At 29.6% G+C, this 23,949-nt stretch overlaps 1 protein-coding gene across 11 annotated transcripts in view; it reads left to right on the top strand.

Moving 5' to 3' along the window:
- The window catches only part of LOC136968281 (tyrosine-protein phosphatase Lar-like), a 161,579-nt gene that overhangs the window by 19,491 nt on the left and 118,139 nt on the right, over positions 1-23,949 (top strand). For 10 of the 11 annotated variants that reach the window (XM_067262270.1, XM_067262273.1, XM_067262279.1 and 7 more), the window contains exon 3: positions 9,783-9,896. In XM_067262270.1, the coding sequence (XP_067118371.1) occupies positions 9,830-9,896 (67 nt within the window). In that variant the 5' untranslated portion in view covers positions 9,783-9,829. Of the gene's footprint in view, positions 1-9,234; positions 9,643-9,782; positions 9,897-23,949 lie in introns of those variants that run through there. The other variant, XM_067262271.1, reaches the window with a different exon arrangement.

A 23,949-nucleotide genomic window follows, 5' to 3' on the forward strand; every position in this document is an offset into this window, starting at 1 on the left:
GAGACACGCCTTCTACTGCTATTGGTCGTCACATAGTCGAGACTAAGCTGCACAGCATCAGCAATGAGAGAATATTGTTCTTTATTTCTATCATCTCTATCCAGCTCAATAAAAAAAATACCCGTTTATCTTTTAATATACTTTTAAAATACGAGGAAATATACGTTAAATTAATATGTGGTTATAAAATTGAATAAAATAATAAGCGTGTCTTATATTTTCGTAGCGTTAGATGGTTAAGCGCAATTGTTTCGTGTATGATAAAAACTAACATTCACAGAACATAAAATAATGTAAGTCAATAATGCACTTACAACTTAACATCGGAGTAAGTTTACATTATGTGATATAATAAATTCCGGGTGACTGTCCTTGGTAAGGCACGGAGCATGAGCAGAACGAAACGGAAGTAGATTGTATTGTTCCCACGTGGCCGACACCGGAAAGAGACCGGAAGTGGCCAAAGATCCGTGCGTGACTGGCAAACTATCGAACACACAACACACACCTTCCTAACTAATAATTACTTCCAGAACAATTGGTCCGTTAAACGGTTAATATAACAGTCGCATTAATTTTTCGTGAAAATTTTTGTAAATTTTTCTAACGTATACGAAAGATTTAAAAGCGAATTTTTTGACGGTTAAAGATATAAATATCGGGCGTTAATCACGGTGATGTAAGAGCGAGATCTCCGGATGTTGAGGAGATCCGAGCGGACAATAAGCTCTTAAATCCATCCGAGAGTGTGGAAACGAGTGAAGTACAAAGGGGAAACGTTGTTAATACCGGTAATGCCACCGTTTTCTCGGTGAGGTATTTGAAAGTGTTCAACATGTGCAATAGAAAGGGCGTGTCCTCGGCTGTTTGGTGTGCCATGTCGTAAAAAGAACGCGTTTTATGGCACCGTGTCTTCTGATTAAAGACTAACACTATGTCAATAGATGTTTGGATTGACCTTTCTATCCAATACGAGTTCATTCTCTCACTTCTTCGCCTATTCTCCTACCCCGAAATTATATTTTGGGACCGTTCCTCCGTTTCGCATCGTTTAACTGAAAAAAAATTTAAATCTTTTCTACCTTTATTCCAATTCTCTTGTAAAAAAATTTCATAATTTTTAAGATTTGCAAGCTTTTAAAAAATTATTAGTAAGGGTAAATATAAATTATAATGGAATTTGTATATGCATTTATGTTTAGCTAGTAGAAAAATCTAAATATGAAATCACGCAAGTATTTTTTTATTTTTTATTTTTATTTTACATGGCGATTCTATGAAGTAAAAAGCAAGCCATTTGCATATTTTACACTCGATATTATTCATAGGCAATATTTTCTTGTGCAAATATTACATTTTTATTAGAATTTCCAATGCTTTAAATATAAAATAAACTGTATTAGCTTCGGAAGATTGAATATTTTGAATAAACTTGAGAGAGATATATATAACAGCTCGTAGATGAGGATAGGGGAAGAGGGGGGAAAAAAACCGCATTTTTCATCATTTCATTTCGGTATAGTGAATATAAAATGTGTATCTTTAATCATACAAGTATAGCTTTTCTTTTTCCTTTTAGCGATTCTTTCTCGACTCCCTCTCATCCTTCTTATCTTCTATTCCATTTTCTTTAAAAGTTTCCTTAAAATGATGTACAAGTCTCTCCGAAAATCATCGCATGGGAACTGGATGAGATGGTAAATCTCAAGTGGATAAAACCTCAGCCATATCCGAGAGCTCGGTTGTCTCTGAATCTTTCTCTGCGATTTCCCATGACGGCTTAGACGTCATCTGTTTATTGGTCGTCGTTTCTATGGTAACAGTGTTGTAGTTTCGACACGAAACTGGAATGGATGAAACGAGTTTGATGATGCGGATGATGGATGATGGCGTTGATGAATGGTCAACGTGATTCGTTCCTCTATTTGACTTCTGACGTTTGCGGTTGATGATGTTAAACATTAGCGTATTTATAGACAAAATGGGCGATTGTCTGCTCTTATAAACTGAACAATGTAGTGATAATTATATATATATATATATATATATATATATGTATGTATTTTTTACGCACGATTAATGAAAAAGTGATGTAAATATTTAATTGACCTAAATGGATATAATGTTATCGTCATAAATAGCTATTAATCTTATAAAGATGAACGTACGATAACCTTAATGGTTAATTGTTTACGATATGCTTGATTATCCATCATTTTAAGTTGTTTAATGACAGAAATCGCTAGTAAACGGTCGTTTAATATCAAGAAGATAGCTTTAATACAGGTAAAATATATGAAAGATAATTTTAGAAGATACGTTTGTTTAAATTTTTATCTAAAATTATCTTAAAAACAAACATCCCACGCGATAGAAATGAGTAGGAGTCGTATTGAAGATGTTATCTATACGAGTTGGCGGCAATTTTTTTGATTTTTTATTTCCTTCCTATATTTTGATCACCTTTACGCTCTTATATGGTAATATAACTACGAAAAATGATCGTAAATGGGGCATAAATTATGCTTAGAACCGAGTTAATTATTACCAAATAAAAATCTCATAGATGATAAATTTTACTATGTTTACCATAAATTTACGAGAAATGGTACCATTTATATAGTTATAAATGGAAGCGATGCACGTGAATCATTAATCAATCAAATTAAAATAATTAACGATAATTATAAATTACAACAATTATTATCATGTAGCTTAATGTATTTTCCTTGTTAAATGATAATAAAAGAGTTAATAAGTCCATCGCTTTATAAAGGATTTGTAATGCAACAAATATTTTTAGAAAAATTATTAAATAATTATAATTAACCTGTTGGCTACGTACTGTACAGTGTACGTTAAAATAACGTTATTCTTTTATTATATATGTATATATAATATATATATATATATTTGCCAATAAAATGTAGTATAAAGTTTACAATTCGGTTATATTTCATAGAAAACGGAGGATTTTCTACTAATAATAGTATTAATAATAATGATAATCATAGTAATTTGCGAGGAAAGTGAGCACGGGTCACGCGACTCCACCCAAATACACGTCCAGTCACGTGATCCAACCGAGCTTTGACTTAAATTAAGTTAAATTAATCAAATTTTTAAACCTCCCCACATATATATTTTGGAAGATGTTCACGTAAATGTCCAATTTTCGACATTTATTGACTTTTTATATATTGCATGTATACAATATTTGCGATTGGCTTTAGTAGTGGAAAAGTGGGAGGGTGTGCTGTCACGCAACTGACTAATTAATGTCTTTGAACAAACAACAGGCTCGAAACGATATTGAACGTTTGATCAACAGATCTGCTCGCATTTTCCTTCAGATAAAATTAAAGAAAATTACATACGAATGCGACGTATACACATAGGATACAGTGACTATGAATACTTCATTAGGAAATTTGATGCAAAATTAATTTATGAACATAATGCTTATTAATATAATATAGTAGAAAAATATCGTTCCATAAAACATTCCAACCTTTCCTTTAAAATACGTACATTTCTAATGCATTAACACTTTTACATATATATTTTTTAATGTTAGAAAAGGTATTACAAGTCTACTTTTTAAAGCTATTTTAAAATAAGTTTATAATTTACTCTCTTTAACTTGATATTTTCTTCCCAACTTCCTGCTATTTTTTCTTATGTACTGTACAGAAAATAATAATAATAAATTTATATTAATTCGAAAAACCTATATATTAACATATAATAGTGTTTACATCTATGTTAAATTAGAAATTCTGTCTCCATTATTGACCCTCCTGCTTGAGATACTATATCATTATTTTACAAACTATTAAGTCCTTTGCTAACAACCAAATTTCAGTCGATATTAACTCGTAGATGCCATTTATCAACGTATTTTTAATCTCTCTACTTCATCACTTTTGCTTTACATACTCTACACCTTATGCTTACAACTCACCTATGTGAGGGAGGAAAACATCCCTCTCTTCTAACGGTTAATACACCATTAAAACTTTTTTTCTTTTTTTTTAAATTAAGTAACCGACATTTTTAACCCTTAGAGAATCATAAAATTGACTTCATGCCCAACTAATGGGTCACTTAATTAATAAAACGAACGGAGTTACACCGCATTCTCATTAACAAGTGAATAATTAATATGGTTAAGTTTATTTGTTTTAATAAATGCATCTAGCGTGAAATATCATTATAGATTTTTGTCCACGGATTATATCAACTGTTACTCATTTAATTAATTACTTGTTAAATAGTTCAATAATATAATTCACAGAAGTTTTGATCCGTGTTCATTTAAAAGCCTTGTGTCTATATGTAATTCTATAAGGTTTTTATTCGTCACCAGCTTGTTATATGTAATATCAATCAACGTGGTGTTATGGAGGTTGGTGTAACGTTATCACCTAATTTCTTGATTAGTAAAATAATATTATATAAAGCTTTATATTATGTACGATGGCAAATAACTTTCTTAATTAGCAGAATTTAGTAAATATATGAATACGTGGGCGGTGTTGATCTTCGTCTTTGAATTATATCTATTGAATTACATTACGTTACGTGTAAATTAATAATGATATATCTCATAATAGTAAGCCCTTGAATTTTTAAGGTCGAAACAAATTTAGAAAATGGTTTATGGTTTATTTTTCTTAATAAACCGCAAAGAATTCCAAAAATGTTATTTGACGAACCAAAGAGTTAAATTCAACACTCGATACGAGATTTATTTATTATTATATAAACACTTAAGATACTTCTATAACAAATTATCGTTAATTAATTTTAGTAATTAGAACTAACTAATTATACAAGTTATATAATTTTATTCGTAAATATATTCTAGTTGCCTCATCTAAGTCTTTTGTTAGTTAAATACAGCATATACAGTAGAAGTGTCTTGATATAGTTTACGTAATACGTCTTAATTACTTATATTATCCATACATATTTAATTATCACGATGATAAACATATTAAATAAATTATATTTATCGTTATTTAGAGGTTATATGAAGAATTATTATAAATTTTCGACTATCGATATATTAAATTTACTTAATTGGTATTAAGTAGCTTAACAGCATAAATCATAAATGGTAAAGTTAAATACTTTATGACGTTTCGTAATGGGAGGGAGATTTATGTTTTATTTTAAAGAAAGGAAACGTAAAAATACATTTAAAATTCTTAATTAAATTTATTTAAGAATTAATTTTAAGTAAATGAAAGAGAATATTTAATATATTAATATATATATATATATTTTTCTTTTATGCATTTGTAATGATTTGACGTTTTAACAGAACTTTTCTACTAAAAAGGGAGATTCCATTTTCACTTGTATCTCGACTAATTCTACAGTTTGTCTCGCATCAACTGACATTCCCTGTCAAAATCAATTTACAACTGACCACACAAGTACTGTTAACTGTCTAGTTTGCAAGCGATGTATAATGGAAATAGTCGTTTCCTTCAGTAATTTCAAATTGCTTAATGGAAATAAATCATTTTTGATTATTATTATTATTATTCGGTTTTATATGTTACAAATAAATTTTTCTTAATACAAATCATTAATTACAGGGATGTGTTAAAAAAAAAAAAAATGAATTAGATACTCGTGGGTGGGTGTTTAGGAATTTTTATTTATTTGTTGAATGTGATGATGTTTCGTTCGTGAGAGCCTATTTATACTCTGTCATCACGCAAAACATGATTTTTTGAAGTGCAGAAATGACTTTTTTACGAAGCGACTAGTGAAAAGCCATTATTTTCACGAAAAACATTTTTCGAAAGTGAAAAATTGCAATTTTTTTATGTAAAAAATTGACAACTTTACATTTACTGAACGGATGTGCAAACTATTTAATCTTCTACTGTTTAGAAAATTGATGTGTTGAACCAAAAAATTTTCTCGGCTCCTCCAAAAAAAAGAAAAGAAAAAAGCTCTTATTGGAAAAGCGGGGAAATGTAGATCGAACGTAGTAATTTAAACAATTCCTTCTCTCTTTGTTACTTAATTTGATGTAGTTTTGTATCTACATCTTCCTGAATGATTTTGTGTCAAGGAACGAGTTCCGGCTCACGTCAGAAATCCTCTTGCCGGTAAGACCGAGAGGACGCTTATGTTTTTCTGAATGCGATATATTCAACAGTAGAAGTGAATTATACGGAGAAGCACGATTCATTAATAAATGGCAGTGATGCTGTCCCAGATCTCTGACGTCATGAAAAATACATGGATGCCGCGTGCAGGTACGTTAGTGGGCGGGGAATATGTATATGGAAGTTTTGGAGAGGACTGGGGATGTGCTTCTACCCCTCTTCTGCCATCATTACTCATGTCAAATTGCTAGTTAACGCGATCGTAAACGCAGCAAAATGCATTCCGTTGGCTGCGATGTTCTTGTTTTTTCTTCCATTTCGTGTTTGATCCTTGGACCATTTGAGAGCGGCTAAAGTCATTTACCTGAAAGGTTATATAAGATAGCTAAAAATCCCCTGCATGTTTCGCTGATTACACTATATGGCTGTTAAGAATCAATGGATATCGTATTTATTTATCTTCTTCTTCTTTGGTTTTCTCTATCATAATCGTTTTCAATTTTTGTCTAGATAAGAAAAACTCAATCATTAAACGTGTAAAAATTTATCATGTGTAAATTCCCACCATTTCTACTCTCCAATGAACACGGAGATTTTCCTCACACAGCTCAAATATACATAATTATCGTAACGATAACAACGTTATTTTACATTTTAATCTTTACTGCGAGCGTAAAAAAAGTCAAGATAATGCGAAACATAAGCGAATGATTTTATTATGTAAGAGAAATTTGGGTGTGTATTTTTTTATTATCCATTAATTACGTAACTTTCGAGTGATGATTAGTCAATCTATTTTACTATTGTGCAAAGTTTTAATAAGCTTTTAATGTCCCGTGCCTCATATAATCTAATATAGGAAAACGATACGTTTTTTTAAATAACCCTTTTTTCCAGTTCTGTGTATCATTTTAAAAGTCGTGCAGCCTTTTTTTCCCCTCACCCCTTCTTCTTAGTGTTGCAAGTGCTACACAACGATCGATTGATGTCTTCTGCTTGTCGTTCATCTTTATAAACGTCTGCCAAGTTGCTTTTACAAGCACTAAAATGTCTTTTATGTAAATTATCATCTGGACGTTTAATTATTATTAAGAAACCTACAGATGATCTACGAAAGTTATAAGATAAATTTCATTATAAATCTACGAAGATTCATACGTAACGGCATTTGTTATTTGATAGAAATATTATTTAAAAATTAATTAAAATTTCATCGTGTTTTTTCCTCTCTAAAAAATTAATTTTAATAAATGCAAAGATTTGTAAAATCTTCCATCTTTATGTACTGTAAATACATTAGAAAATGCATTAAATAAATCAATTTTGTTTATAGAATTTCATTAGAATAAAAATAAGATTATTAACAGATCCAAATTTTAAATCATTTAAATAGAGAGTGAGTGCCATTAATAATTATTTTATCTTCGTGTCCATTTTACTAAATAAATTATAATTCTATAAAATATTTTAAATCGAAATTAAAAGCATATTTCTGTAATAAATATGTTTATTTTTAGCTTTACTTTTAAATGCCAGCATGTTACTAAACGAATGGATATAAACACACGAAGGAAGATTTAAAGTCTTATTAGAGTAGCATAAATGATTTCTTCTCCGCCGATAGTTATATAAATTATTATCGTGAATTTTCTGATATTTCACGTACGTAGAAAATGGATATTTTAACCTTGAGATGCAATTATTGGTTTGATTTATTCATGGATTACAGTAAGATATAGCCATTTCTAACGTGTAATAATTTAAAAAGTTTCCATCACTCTTTAAAAACTTTCATTTAAAGAAAGAAACGATATATATATTTTGCCATTCGTCGTTTCAATTCGCTGAAGATTAAATGATTGACTTTTAAACTTATCTTTAATTCTCTGATGGTTTTCCCATTGAGATGGAGTCATTATTGTTCATTATGTTAATTATACGATCAAAGAGCAAAATAATTTGATCATAGAACGTATTTAATTAAGTGTTTAAAATTAAAAAAAAACAAAAATAATTCTTAATTGTTATAATTTAAATATATAGCATATAAATCATTTTTAATCATTATATTTTATTTATTATTTAAGGTTTTTTAAATAAAATATATTCCTTTCTCTCTCTCTCTTTTTATATAAATTTAAGATTTAATTATTATTAAGGAAATAAAAAAATAATTTAATGTTAATCCCATATACACTTATGTGTGTATATTCGAATATAATTGTAAATCATTAAATTTTCTTAATGCTGGCTTTAATCTTTTTTTCTTCATTTAATAGCATCTCTCCGATAGATTTAACTTTTAGAGCAGAAAAATCTAATTTATTGAAGAGAAATCCACTAAGTACTAAAGATAAATAGATCTAAAATTAGATTTCTGGTGTTTAAAAGTTGAAAACACTTTGACATAGGATGACATAAACACTCGACATCTTGTAATGTCTCGTGTTCTGGGATAAGAAAGTTATAGCTTTATGGGATTCGAACGTAGCTGCAAAACTATATTTTTTAAGCTCTTTTTTTTAATGAAGGGGAGCAGTTTTTACATACAGAAACGACGTTTCGTGTCCCTTGATACGAAGAGCATTGACTGATTTAATTACTAATTAAAATTGTTTTCCACTAAGAATTTCGGGTCTTGAATAAATTGATAATTTTTGCCCAGATACCGAGATAAATGAGGGATAATGCTTTATATATATTAAATATATAGTAACCTTTATGTTTTCTATAGAAAAGATAAAGGCTACTTTATCAAAAATAAATCAATTTAGCTATACTAGTTATTAAAAATGCGACGTATCGATCACCGAGTTGCGAAAGGCTTTAAATTTTATATTTGAACAGTTATTATTATTATTATTATTTTAGTGTACAAATACATAAGCTTCGGTATAAGAAAAGGGATATTTTTTGAAAGAAAATGAACGTAATTTTTATGCTAAAAATATCAAAAATGAATTGACCCCTTTATCGTGACGAAATGATTAAAGTTTCTAGAGGTAAATTATACGAAATGGGAATATTTATCCGGAGAAACAAGCCCAATTTTTTTTTTTTTTTTTAATTCTTAAGGTTAGAAGGATAGAGAGGAAAAAAAGAGTGGAGTATAGCCGCGTAGCCTCTGGGATATCATTGTATCTCACGCAGCTTAGAGTCCGAGTAAACGTGGCGTCACGAGAGAGGGGGCCCATTACCATGACGACTGTCGCTCGCCCCACGATGATTGGACGCTTTCAACGAAGATCGTGCCACCACACCGGTCGGAGGAGAATGCGCATGCGTGGAGAACCCCACGCAATCTACGCCTGGCGGGAGGTTGATACAGTTAGTGGGCCTGTCTGTATCTTGTGTGCGTGTTTGTGAGGGTGGGCGCTTAGCACTGCTACCCGTCATGCACCGCTACAAAGGGATGTCCCCCGGGGGCCTGCGGAGGTGGTAGTCCCGTCCCAATCCCAACGCCCCCCCCAATAGTGCTCGGTGTAATTGGATAAAAGGAAATGACCCAAAGGTGTTGTGTTTTATTGAGGGATTTGAACTGATGATTATCTACGGGAGAGTGGTGTTAGTGAGGAAGGAGGATTCAGGCCAGTATACCTGTGCTTCTCTATAATTATAAGTTTTTTCTTCTTGTTTGTTCTCATTTTATAGGTAGTATACCAAGGCTACTAATATTGAAAATAGGGAGATCGTCTGAAATGTTAAAGTCATATTTGCTGTTTGTGGCGTTGGTCGCTACCTTTATAAGCTCCATCAAGGGTGAAGGTAAGTCCGATACTTCTCTTTTATCTCTGCCAAAGAAAGGAGCCTCCCTATAATAGACAGAATTACATGCAAGAAGGAATAAATTATGGTAGAGTGTTGGTCACGCTGTGTCTGATCTTCGCAGACGGTTCCGAAGACGTCCATGTTATCTTTTAGTTCTACAGAAATTTTAAATTGTTTCTGTGTAAATTCAGATTAGAGAAAATCTACATCTTTTCTTGTGTATTATCTAAACGATCTCGTAATAAGGAAAAGTAGATGACTGTCGAACATAAAGGATAGATTAGTAAAGAAAGGACTTGATTATATAAGGTTGGGTTTCTCACAATCGAAGAAATTCTCCGTGTTTTTGTTTATTTTCTTACGTAGAAGGATTTTTGTTAGATAAAAATCATTACTAATTTGCATAAAATTCGAATTTACTCCGTTTTCTATTTCTGCTTTAAGTAGTTAGTTCTGCTCTAGATAATGTAGGGAAATATTTAAATATTTCTATATAAAGTTAACTTTTCATATTCGCTATTTCTTACTACTTCCATTTGAAGCTAAAGAAATGTTAAAATTTAATATATTCGCTTTATAAAATTAATTTTAACATTTTCTATTCTTTAGCACCAGACAAAATATTTAAATTTTAATATAAATTTGTATCTTTTCTGTAAACTTAGCTTTCGAATTTTCACTTTTCACATTCCTTTACTAGTTGAAGTTTAATATTTTATATATTTTCATACATTTTACTTCCTATAGTCGTTCATAACCTGAAATTCTATACAGTTTAAGGTGCTTAGTAGGCGTAAGATCAATGGGAAAAATTACGGATTTAGAATGAAAAATTCATGCGTTACACATAAAAGCTTCAAATTTCTACATAATTGTATTATTAAATAATTAATATACCATAATTAACCAGCTTTATAGAAAGGATAAAGGTCGTTAATTAAAAATAAATCATATTATATGCCTACGCTACATATAAGTTAAGCAGAATATAATTACCTGAAGTTACTACGTTATGTAGCCCTTAAAAAGAGATTTATTCCTTAATTAGTATATAAAACCATTTAACTTTTAAGATTTTCGTAAAAGTGTACGAATTGTAACGAGTTTAAATAGGAAAAACTTATGATATAAATCTAATCACAACTAAATTAATTTCATTATGTGTCATAAAACTACAGGCAAGTTTATAGCAAATCCAACATAAAATTCATTAATTGACATAATCTGTAAATAAAATTAGATATAGAAACAGCTATTAATTCACCTAATTAACTATAACCTATATCATATATAAAAATTAAAAAGATTTATCTACATTTTAGTTAATTTACGTGAAGTGATGCGGAGTAAAGTAAAGGAAAATTAATTTAAAAAAAATTAAAACTGCATTTTATAAAGGAAATGGGGAAAAGGTGGTAATTTTTTTTTTTGTAGAATTTACATTTCCCTAATGCTAAAATATGTAATTTATTTCTGAGAATGTAGGAATGAAAGTACATTTGTCGTCAGCATAGTCTATATACAAACGATAAAAAACATTCAGACATTTCTTTTCATCCAATCGCTCTTGTGTACACATTGCTTTGCCTCTAGGTTCTATATAAGTTCTGATATGCGTATCCATTCTGTTATGGAAGGAAAACACTTGGGATTTGAATACGATCGACATTAGGTATTGTGAGTGATATATAAGCCAGTAGTTCGGGGCAATTGCCAAGACAAACTGCTTACCTGAGAAACTAGATATAATAAAAGCATCTGTATTGACACGTAGATGATCAATTAAAATTCTCCGTTTTTTTTTTCTTTTTTTACACGGCTTGTTTTTAATGGACTTTATTTATCTCTGTATAACAATCCGAGAAGAATATTCAATCAAAATTGTCATTAAAAATTACCCGTCGTCGTGTAAAAATTGATGTACAATCTATCTTTTGATGGATGTGACGTAACGAAAGATAAAATATGCAATTCGTCATGCAACTAACTCTGCTAGGAAAATATATGATAATGGAAAAGGTTTATAGTTTGCTAAGTAACAGGTTTCGTTGCTTTCAATGAATTTGCTTCTGGTTTGTTTGTCGAAGAATGACTTTCCAACAATATAGGATATGGCTTCAGGGCAAACTATTTGCATTATAATCGAGTTTACGAATATTATATATTTTACCTTTAGCTATAAATCTGAAAAATCAACAAGATCTCCATTGTTTTCTAAACAATTCGCATAAATTATGATTTGTGACTTTTTCAAACGAATCTTTACCCCCTTCTCCTTTCTCTCCTTCTATAAAATAACATTCTCCTAATCAATTTAAATATCTAATGTCTTTTTTTTTAAATTAATTATTTTATATTAATGTAATAATTTAAATCTTATTTACTGCGAAAAACCTAGGTATAGTTAGTTTATCGTTTAAAAATAACGGATGTTTCTTTGCCTAATTTTTAACCTTGTATAAATTTGTCGCCCACATCTTTATAAAAGTTTAAAATAGCAAATTACATTAATTCCCCTTCGATTTTCTATAAAAGTAGGATTATTTTTCCTCAAATTGATTGATTGAATTCGATTTTGCTACGAGATAAAATGTAAAAATGAATTTATCACTTAGTTTTTTTTTTTTTTTCAATTTTAAAAAGTATTTAAACATATATTTTTACACTAATATTTTCTAATTGATTATGTCCAGTATTTAATTATAAAATATTTAAGAAAGTTTAATTAGAATATAAATTTAAGCACTAGGTTTATTAAAATCCATTAATATTACTTTAAAAATATAAAAAAAATAAAGTAAAAACCATAAGATAAACGGGTCTTCTGTGGTGAGGACAGTATGGATTTTCGATGTGATTGGTTATCTCTCTAGTAAGACAACCAATCTTATAGACTGAAAGAATCCTTGCTAATCTTTTCTATCTAGAGAAAGTATTAAAGGGATTTAGGTTGGATAAGTTGAAAGAAAATACCGTTTGAATATCCACAATAATACTTCTCTCCTATCTTCTTTTATATAATAAATAATAATTGTAATTAAATAAAAATAAAAATGATTAAATTTTAATCTCTTGTAATATTTTATATTCTTTTTCTTTAAATTATTACATTTAATCATAATCAGATCAGAAATTTCATACATAATTTTAATCTTTAGTTAAATTATTATTATGTTTTGTCAGTTAATCTTTAAAGTTAATCGGTTAATAATGATAATATTTAATAATAATCAGTAATAATTTTCCAAAAGTTTTAATCATTTGATTAAAATCCCTCAGCTTAATGTGTCTAATAGGTCTTTATTTGTAAAATTAAAAAATCTTCTTTTAGTATTATAATTCAAATTTAATAATTCCCTTATATTATAGAATTTATTTAATGAAAATACACACTTTTACTTATTATTTAGTCAGAATATAATTTAAAAATTGTAAATTAATATATTTATCAACTTAAATAATATTTTATATATAGAAATATAGGAGTTGTAGATAATATCCCACTTGATATCTAAGCAGTAATTTTATAAATTGTATATTCTCCTGTTAAATTTATGATAATTTTTTTAAAGGTTTTCTGTTTAAAAATTTATAACTTTTACCTAAATATATCATTCTTTATAACGTTAAGATATTATAAAAATATATGTTGAAAATTTATAAATATATCACTTAATAAAATCTAATAAAAATGAATGAATGATGTCGAGAGATTTTAAAGCTCTTTGTATTGCTTTGTCTCTTGAGAATGTTGGCAAATAGTATAAAAAGGAAACATTATTCTAAAGACTTAACACTTCAAAAGAATATTCATTATACTTTTATGACATTTGAAGACTATATTATTGACTAAAGGATGGCCTTTCCTAATTATTTAATACTCTTTTCTGATCAGGTTCTATTATCTTTTGAGTAAGAAAAATCGAATCTAAACAAGCTTTTAATGTAATTTTTGCATTTTAAGCTGTCATGTCTTGTTAAGGATTTTATAAAAATATTTAGTTTAACTAAGTCCTCTAGGCACTTTTAAAACACTGCAAACAGGGGGAGGGAAAAAAAAGTGGAATGGCATAAAAGGAATTTATTTGAAAATATCAGTTTATTAAAAAAGAAGTGTTTTATATAGATTTAGTATTATAAAAAAGACTCATAGAGTTAAAGATTTTGAGTATTTGGCTTTCAATTTCGGCTTTATAAAACAGATGTAGTATATCAACAAATTTAAAATTTTAAACTCTCTGGGGGCAAAATCATCAACAAAATTTGCTAGGCTGGGGTTAAGCTGATTGAAGTGAACTGAAACGAGAGTATTGGCCGTCTGCCAACAGATTAATGAATAATCCAGGAGCATTCTGGAAGAGGTGCAAAAGAGTCCGGGATCCTTACAACACCAACAGTCTGAAGTCTCGAGAGAGATTCTTTATGCTTAGAAGTTTCCTACTTGAAATTGAACTAGTTTATACGTTCGTATAAATGATTTTTGAATCTTATTTCTTTAAAAATGGATATTCGGCACATAAAAAATCAATTGTTTTGTAGTAAAGAAGTTATAAATTTAGTTACGTTAAATGAAAATGAAGTTTTAAATTGTAGACACCCCAGCTGTTTAAATAATTATGATTCTAATCTACTTTGATAATTTATAAGGGAACATTTAACTAGTTTAGTCTGTTTTCTGTTAATAAAATGTATTCAAATTAAAATCTACGATAAACGATTTGTTTTATTAAGAGTAGAAAGCATGTCCGAGTTTCTAATGTTAACATATAAATCATATCTCTAATCATAATAAAATAAATAAATGATGAGATATCTACGCTTTAAATTTCGAAAAACTTTACAGCAACAGATGTGTAAATGTTTAATTTCTACAGTTAAACAAACGTTTCTACTAAATATAAGACGATGATCGATATTTTAAATAGAAATAATCGAAAAGAATCGATCTGTTTTATGAATGTAGAACGATCTTTGACTGAATATATATATATACTTTTTCAAAGAATTTTTTTTATTATTTTCATTGATATAAAATGCAATTCAATTCAATTAAGGAAATGCCTGAATGATCCACATAAAAATTTTTTTGGTATGCACTTACGATAATTAAACATTATTTCCATCACCATTACACCCAATCAAGGAATGCGCAAGAAGGAAGGGGGGAAAAAAGAAGATCCCGGACCAAATAACAAACGAAAATTTTTGTATTTTATTAAAAATATTTAGAAATGAAAATTTATTATTATCATTTCGACACATGGGTAACATTTTCGCCATAAAAAACCGTTGTAACTAACGAAAAAATCATTGAAAAATAAAGCTGTAAATACTTTTTGTTGCTTCTGTTAAATGTTACTTTTTGTTACTTGTTTCTAACATTAAACTGTGGATTAAAAAAAAAAAAAAATGTAGTATATAATAATGTTGGCGTGAGCTTATAAATGTTCTAACTAGAGTCATTTTTTTACATTTTTCCGATTGAAAAATATCATAAATTGTTAATAAATCTGATTTTTTAGACGTTAATAAGATCCTAAAAGGGATTTTCGAAATGTTTTTTACGAAGGAAACTTTCGATAATTATTGTTAAAATGTGTGGTTTCGGAAGTAGAAATTCCCACTTCCTCTGCCACTTATAGGAGGAAATGTGATCGGAAGTGGCTGAAAAGCAAGTCTGAATATTTGAATGGGACCACCTGTCGTTGTCGACTATGACTTAATTGCATTAGACAAACTATGAGACTAATTGGTGTATTCTCTGAAGCAGGATGGTCGCCAAGGCAACTGCTTTGTGGGATTTTCACATATTTTAGCCGGTAACAAACTGTTGGAGAGTTACACCTCGGTAAAATTTATCCCGAAAAATTCGTCACGATTAATTTTATGTAAATAAGACTACCGATAACTGATTAGAATTTAATTTCGTTAGCTATTTACATTGCGGTTATCTATATATTAAACATTTAAATAGAGAAATTCGAGATATCATTTTATATTATCTTTTAATTAATAAATAATTATACGCAGGCCTCGCTATTTGTGTACACTTTCTAACTGATACGTATAATCAGTTAAATGATACGATAATCGTGTAGAAATGAAGCTTAGAAAAAGAGATAAAAATTAAATTTTAAAATTTGATTATTTTCTTCCAAACTTTCCCCAGAGTTTTATTTTTTATCAGAGTGACAAAAATCCTGGATGAAATTAAGAATCGAGTTGATAGATAAACAAAATTTCCTACTATGTAAATATTTAATACTGTTTAATATATATCTAGCGTAGTTTAATGTATAAAAATCTTATTATTGTTGTTATACTGATCGGTTTATTCGAGAAATTTCAACTAATTCTCAATATCGATTCCCCTCCCCATTCTTTCTTTATTTTATCTCAAGTTTCTTCATATAAAATCGCATATAATTCTTCTATTAAATAGTAATTAAAATTAAATACGATGAGAATTTTTAACGATATAAAAAAATTAATTAAAACTACTTTAATATATATATATATATATATACATATACGACAATTATATAATAAATATAAAGTAAATTAATGTAACAACTTAATAAGATAACCGAGATGAAAATTTAATATCGATACACAGAAGAGGAGAAAAATAATAATAAACGAAATTAAATCAAGCTATTAATTAATTACGGAAGATAATAAAGTTGAAAACTTTATTAAAAAGATAATGAAACGAATGTTTAGTGCATGGGAGAGCAACGTATATAAAAATTTCTTAATTCATTTTGTGTTTGGAGAAGTTTTTAAGAAGAATTCTCGAATTTCAAGCTGTGCATTTTCTAAAAATATATATATATATATATATATATATTATATATATTCATCGCCTCAATACTTTTCATCGAACACCTCTTGCGGTAACATCAAATGGAATTAACTTGAAAATGTTATCATTAAACAGATCGGCAGATCGGCGACTACAAAATTATCGACGGAAGATGGAATCGCTTCCACATTCGCCTCATTAGGCAAAGTCTCGTGACAGTTTCCCCCTCCGGCCCCTTTGTCGCCCCGTTCATCGACTGGGTATTGGAATTTACATCTGCTATTTGTGGGATGAAACACAACAGAGGGAGGGGGAAAAGCGAGGGGGAGGTTACATTCTAGAGATAAGGCAACCAGACCAAGAATTGACTATGTCCTGATTTTTTAAATTTCTTTTTTTTTTTTCTTTACTCCTCTCCTCTCCTCTCCTCCCTTGGTTTCTTGGCACGAGTGAAATGGGTCCTTCAGTCGTTTATGAATTTTTTCTCGTAATACAATTTCGATATATTCATCTATTGCCGTTAAATCTCGTTGCCGAATGAGGTTTACTACCCACTAAAACCAATTTTTCCGCCATGCCAGAAATGAAAAATAAACTTAAACGTTGTTTATGACGTTTAAATTCTGATGATTGATTCGTACGAAATGTAATCTCGCATAATTTTATTTTCCCAAACCGATATTACGTTTTAGTACCTGGAGAGACGTTTAAAACAAACTACATCAATGCTAATTTCTTTAATAAGTAGATACATCTTAATTGCTTTCGCGTGTTACTCGCTATAAAATGGATAACCGTTGTTGTTTTAACAATTTTAATTAATTTATAATATTCATTTATTTTATAGGAAATGAATGTTTTTCACTACTTACTTCCTGTTTAGAATGGAAAACGGAAAAAGAAAAACCTGTATTAATAATAATGAAATTTCCAAGATTCGTCTCGATGCGATAAGTCGTTTTTAATCTATAAAGTTTTAAGTTTTTAAAAAATTACAATCGAATATTAATTTAAATATACGCCGTGGCCCTCTTGAAAAATTCCAAAATTGTCGTCACTCTTCCTCAAAAAGAAAAATTTCGACTAATTTAAACTTTTGCAGAAGTAATAATAATTTTTAAAGTAACTTTATGAACGGAATTAATCAAATTTGATTCCATATTAAGAAAGAATAATTTGAAAACTTATGGAAAAAAAAGAAGTTAAAAACATTGTTACTTTAGCAATATCACGAAAAAGCAAGTTTTTATAGCTTATGCAGCAGTCACGCTGTGGACAAGTAATGTGGTGTATCCAGCATCTCAGGCTATTCACCAAAGTTACAAACTCCCTCTTTTGTTTCTTTTTTTTTTCTTCTCTCCCCTTTTTCTCGCTATCCCTCTTGATCGTCTCGGGTTCATTTTCTTAGCATTGTGAGTTTGGCAAAATGCCACAGTTCGACCGCCTAGCGAGTTTTTGGCTGATGGGATGGCTGTATGGGTGTGCTGATTATCCGATTTGTGTATATCGCTGAATGGGATCTGTTGACATCAACGCTTGCAGTTGATTGCCTTTAATTAGAAATACGAGGAAAAGGTCTTCCCTGGTAACAATGCGCAGTCTTTCTTTTATAACAATAGTAGTTTATAAAAGTTGGATTAACTCTTATATAGAAATATCGCGCTTTTGATCCACGACATAAGCGCAATCTACTTAAAACGTCCATAAAACTCGATATAACAAAGCCTAGGAATTATATCGACCCGTTTCTTAAATTGCTAAGATATTAACAGATTTTCTTGTGATTTTTGATATAATTCAGGATTTAGGTGTTTAATGATGTCTGTTTTAATGCTTGCTTATACGAAATCAATAGAAATCGGTACCCGTTGTTGTTACAAGACGTTTCGAGAAGATATCATCGAGATTTTATGTCCGTAAGAAAGGGATTCAAAGAAAGAATAGTGCGTAATGTCTCTAGAGTTTTGAGTTCTCCGTAAAAACAGCGTTACGCCCATAATAATTTGTCTAATAGCCAAGTGATTAATGCATTCCTCTCTCCCCAGTAGGTTAAGTCGGATTCACCTGGGAATGTTCGAAAATTATAACTAGAGTGTTCACCCATCACTCAGATACACTAGAATAAAAATAATTTTATCTTCTATATTATACGAAAACCTTTGCTTAAGGATAACTTTATTATAATGTTTTTTTTTTTACATTTAAAATTAATTTTTTCATGAATATATAATCAAGACTTTAATTATAAGCTTGGCAACTTTGAAATTATACTCTCCTGGGTGTTTCCACTTTATTTATTCTGATGCTTCCTCAAATTAGTTGATATCATGAGAAATGTGATCCTTATACAGACTATTTATTGATTACATGTTTGTATATGCACTGATCGTGGCATTTAGCAGTCAATTTAGAAAATTGCACAAATAGCTGTTGAAGTATCGATCAGTTTTTTTTCCTTTGAGATCTCAAAGTCGAAAATGTTTTCTGCCTAAAAGTTTCTTTTAGCTATTTTCGTTACCTAATATATGAAATTCGAAGTGAATAGAAACACTAGGGAACAATTGCAGGCCTCATCAAGATTCTCTTTAATTTTCTGTAATCTAATCCTTCAGGACAATCAGGAGTTGTGAAGGATCGAAAACCGATAAATAATTCGCTTCAAATGGGAATTTTTTGCTATAAAAATGTATTATTTCTCATCAGTCCTTTACCATTTCGTCCATAGGGTATTAAATCTCCATTTATAAAGTAGATTTGAAAATCTATTGCGTGTACAAAAATTCTGATTATGGATTTGCATTCAGTTATACTTTTCCAAGTCAATTAATCTCACGAATACTTAAAAACTAAACAAAAAAAGGAGAAAAATTCTATTCAAGCTATCGGCTGTTTCTATTCTTCTTCTCCGCTTCCCTAAATTTTCTATAAATTCTAACCTCCATTTTATTTTTTGGACAACCTTGTTAACTTTAATGCATCCATAACTCAATCTTGTCTCTAGAAACCGTATAGATCTTGCTTTAGCTATATTTCTGATATTACCAAAGATATTTTTATTACCCAATATACCAAACAGTATTATACTTTCCAAAACCTCAAATAATAATAATAATAATAATAATAATAAAAACTTTAATTATGTCCTGATAGACTTATACCAATTCAGTATTAATCATTTCGCTTTAGTGTAGAGAAAATAGAGCATTTTTAATAAGGGGAAAAAAGTCTATAATTAAGTCCTTTTTATATAAATGAGAAAAAAAAACGAAAATAACTTAATAAAAAACAATAGAAATATGACATAAATCAGATTTATATATATATAGATATATCTTTTGTTGATTTAAATTCAGCTTTGTTTTTCTTGCTTTTATTCTTCGAATATATTGTATATATTTATTCATTTTTTTTTTTAACATGGATTTTGCTTTTTAGTTTAAAATTTATTCGAGTGACTGTTTTTGACTTTTATTCACTATATATTATGCTATATTTATTTTTATATTTATATTTTTTAAGACTCGAAATATGCATAATTTATATATATATAAATATATCTACACTAAGTTACGCATCCCCAAAAATAATATAAATAAATTCTTTTACATTTGTTAGTTAATAAATTCCCATCTGAGAATTTCTACCGTAACAAACACGTTATAAACCAGACAGACGGTCTTCCTAAGCGTCATTCTTCTCCGTTATCTTCTTGGAGACTTGAATTGACACTAAACTTTATCTAAATCACAGGCAGAGAGTTTATGCTAGTCTCAATAATCAAAGTCTGGCCCATGTCTGATGGAATGGACAATCATTAATCCTCATACTGTGATTGCCCGGTAAGGATTAACGCAACTAATGGCCATCTCATCACACGAACAGGTTGAATCCGATAGAGATTTCGAATTCGTTTAACGTATCGCTGACCTTTGACTTCTGGCTAATGCCCTTCGACTTTTTTTTTTCGTCCCCTTTCTGGCCAAACAAATCTATCAGCATTACATAAAGACACACTTATTACTTCCATCTAGAGCATTTTCTCGAATAAGAAATTCACAGACACGTTGCATTAACAAAACAAAAGATCTATGGTCACGAAAGGGCATTTTACGATAGTCACGCAATTATCACAAAAGTTTTTTTGTGAATGTTTGACGTTTCTTGACCAACGGTGACGATAGCAACGAAGTAAATATATATATATATATTATTTTTTCTTCTATTTCAAAGAGGCAATGATTGGTATTGAAGTTAAAGGAGGAAAAAAATGGACAAACATCATCTGCTGTATGGTTAATCGATTGGAGGAATAGATGGTCGATGACGTCACGCTAGAATATACCTCGTGGTCATTAACCGAAGAGGAAACACTAAAAAAATCAGATAGTGTAATATAGTTACTGTTTATGGGTTCTTCCGCAGAATTAAAGTTAAAAAAGCATTTATTCTCATTTTCTAACTTAATCTTAAAATTTATCTTTTCTATATTTTCCTGTTTTAAAAGCTTAATCCCGTAATAATGAATAAAAATTGAGTAATAAAGACTGATTCAAAAATTAAACAAAAGACATAAATTCATACGAGAAAGGAGATCTTTTTCTTTTTAAAAATCGTTCCATTTACGTACATAAATGTACAGTACGTTATGTATGTATATAAAAACGAGGGAATAAAATTTGAGAATTTCAGTATAAAATCAATATATGTTTAACTGAGTTTTCACTGTGAATATATTACTTTACATAGTTATAATATTAATCATTTCGAATCAATTTCTGATGATGTTTTATTAATGTATATCACGTATACTTAACTCGGTGTAATTTTGATTAGCAGAAAATATTGACGTTATTCTTACTTTGGAGGATGTTTTTAATATATTTTTTGAAATATATTTTCTCTTTCAGAGTTTCGTGTTAACTGTCAAGTGGAAAATTTTGATAAATTAACCCACGTTTCAGAATTGTAAATTTAACTTGCCTTTTGTTTGAAGATTCTGTATCAATCTCTTAGGAATTTATTTCGAATGGACGAAAGGTCATATCTTAACTAAAGTAAAATGACTGTAGAGGTTATTAAATAATTTGAATAGAGGTATAAAATTTAATTATAATTAACATATAGATTATATTTAATCCGTGTTTTTAAACTTACGAGTGAGGTAACGAAATAAATAAATAAATAAAATAAAATAAAAACTGTAAATAATTCAATTAAAGTAGTAAATTTTAATTTTAATTAAACATTTTCTAATTGTGAATTTTATTATTTAGTTAAATTATGCATTTGTCTATTTGTTTGGCGATTAATTTAATCGTAATTATTATTGTTTAACACGATAAAGATTGTCGAGTGCGAAATAAAATTGATGAAAACGGAAAAGATTTGATAGGAATTTAATAAATTTATCTTTAATAATGATTAAGAGTAATTGTATGATGGTAAATTCGTGTTGGAGAATTGAAAAATAAGATAGAAATATTTGGAAATGATCGAAGTATAGGCGAGCGAATAATGTCAATAGAAGTAGGTTAAATCCATTCACACGGCATTCTCGTTCTATTGCCAACAGCTAGAAGAAGATAGTGTGAGGTCATGAGATCGTTTTCGGTAGTCTTCACATCCAGATTCTTTAAAAGATTCCCTTGGGGGGACAGACTGAGCCATAGCCTCAAATCGGTTTCTGAGTCATCGCTCTTCCGTCCAGTCAGTCTGATTTCTAAGCCTTTTTTCTAGTCTTTCGACAGCTAATCTGTGAAACCACGAAAGGCACTTAGGCATCGAAGATGGGTTTCTCATCAACTTTTTTGTTTTTTCTTTCCCAAGAGATTTGATACTCGTAAGTCTCTCATTGCAGCACATGTACCACGGGATTTGATGTGGTAAAATGTTGCTCTTCTTTTATCTTACCGAGAATTCTGACAGCATTTTTATGCCTTGTTTATCGATAAAATATTATGTCAATCCAGTCTACATCAGGTAAATAAACTGTTTCACGAGGTTTGACGATGTTAAACTGTCCTCTGTCAACCGGGTTACAGTTATGTCAAATTATGTCAGGTTTGATGGGCAATGTAATACGATCGCGTTAGATGGTAAAGATAATTATGCAGATTGAAGAATGCGTGTTAAATAGCTGTAAATAAATTGTCTCCAATTTCAGATATAAAATAATTTAATACGCCAAAACAATAAAAGTGGAATTTAACTAGAGAAACTCAATATCTGTAGCTTTAACGAGCTAATTTTAATGAAAATAATTACTAAAATCGTATACGAGTCGTTCCGTATATGCAATTCTTATTACAATATTTAAAAAAAAACGGAAGTGACGCAGAAACGTTCTAGGTAACGGTGAACTTCCGCTCACGAGTCGATCTTTAATCATCATTAGAAGTGCACGCGATGTATTGAACATGCGCAATATCTGTCGCAGTGTCGATTTATTTTCCTCTATCACTCTGATGTTCTCACGAAACACACAATGTTCAATGACTGCGCGAAATTTTCGTGATGATACGGATCCTTTCTCGCTTTTCCTCGCTCAATTGGGCGAAAATTACGCCAGAAAATTCTACAAACGACACGAAATAGAATAGAATTACTACGACAAGAGACCATCAACAAGGAAATTTAAATATTTTAAAGGATTTAAAAAAAAGAAAAAAATGGTTCCGATCGTCTAACAAATTACAGCACGGCTTCTCTGCGTGCTGGATGTTTTATTGATACGTAAATGTCATTCTTATAAATAAGTTATGCCAGCTTATTCTTGTTTTAGTCAACAACTTGTCGGAGATGATGGATGAATAGATTATGCAGAGTAAACGTTTGTTTGAGAGTGTGTGTGCGTACGGGTCGAATTGTATGTGCATATTGTCCAATCTTTATTTTGCATTAGGCTAAAATATATTTAAACTAAATGAAAAGGGAGGTTTCTAGTTTTCGAAAATTAAACCAAACTTTCAATCACACGTTATTGTAAGGGATAACAGTAACATTGTTTGCCTATCCTCTTGGGGAAGAGAAAATGGTAACATTGGACGCTATCCAAACCGCTGTTGTCGTTTAGTCATCGGTTACCATAGTAACGGGAGGGGCAGAAATTTTTAGGAAATATGCAGGTTATTTTATAGCAGATAATTTCCTCATATTATTACTTTAGTTAAAGAAAAAACGGAGACCCACTTTCTATAATGAATGAAAAAAATTAATAATCTGATAACTTGTCCTTTTAGAAGAATG

The sequence above is a fragment of the Centruroides vittatus genome, unplaced genomic scaffold (assembly GCF_030686945.1).
Source record: "Centruroides vittatus isolate TY-2023 unplaced genomic scaffold, ASM3068694v2 contig_1427, whole genome shotgun sequence".
Classification (NCBI taxonomy): domain Eukaryota; kingdom Metazoa; phylum Arthropoda; class Arachnida; order Scorpiones; family Buthidae; genus Centruroides; species Centruroides vittatus.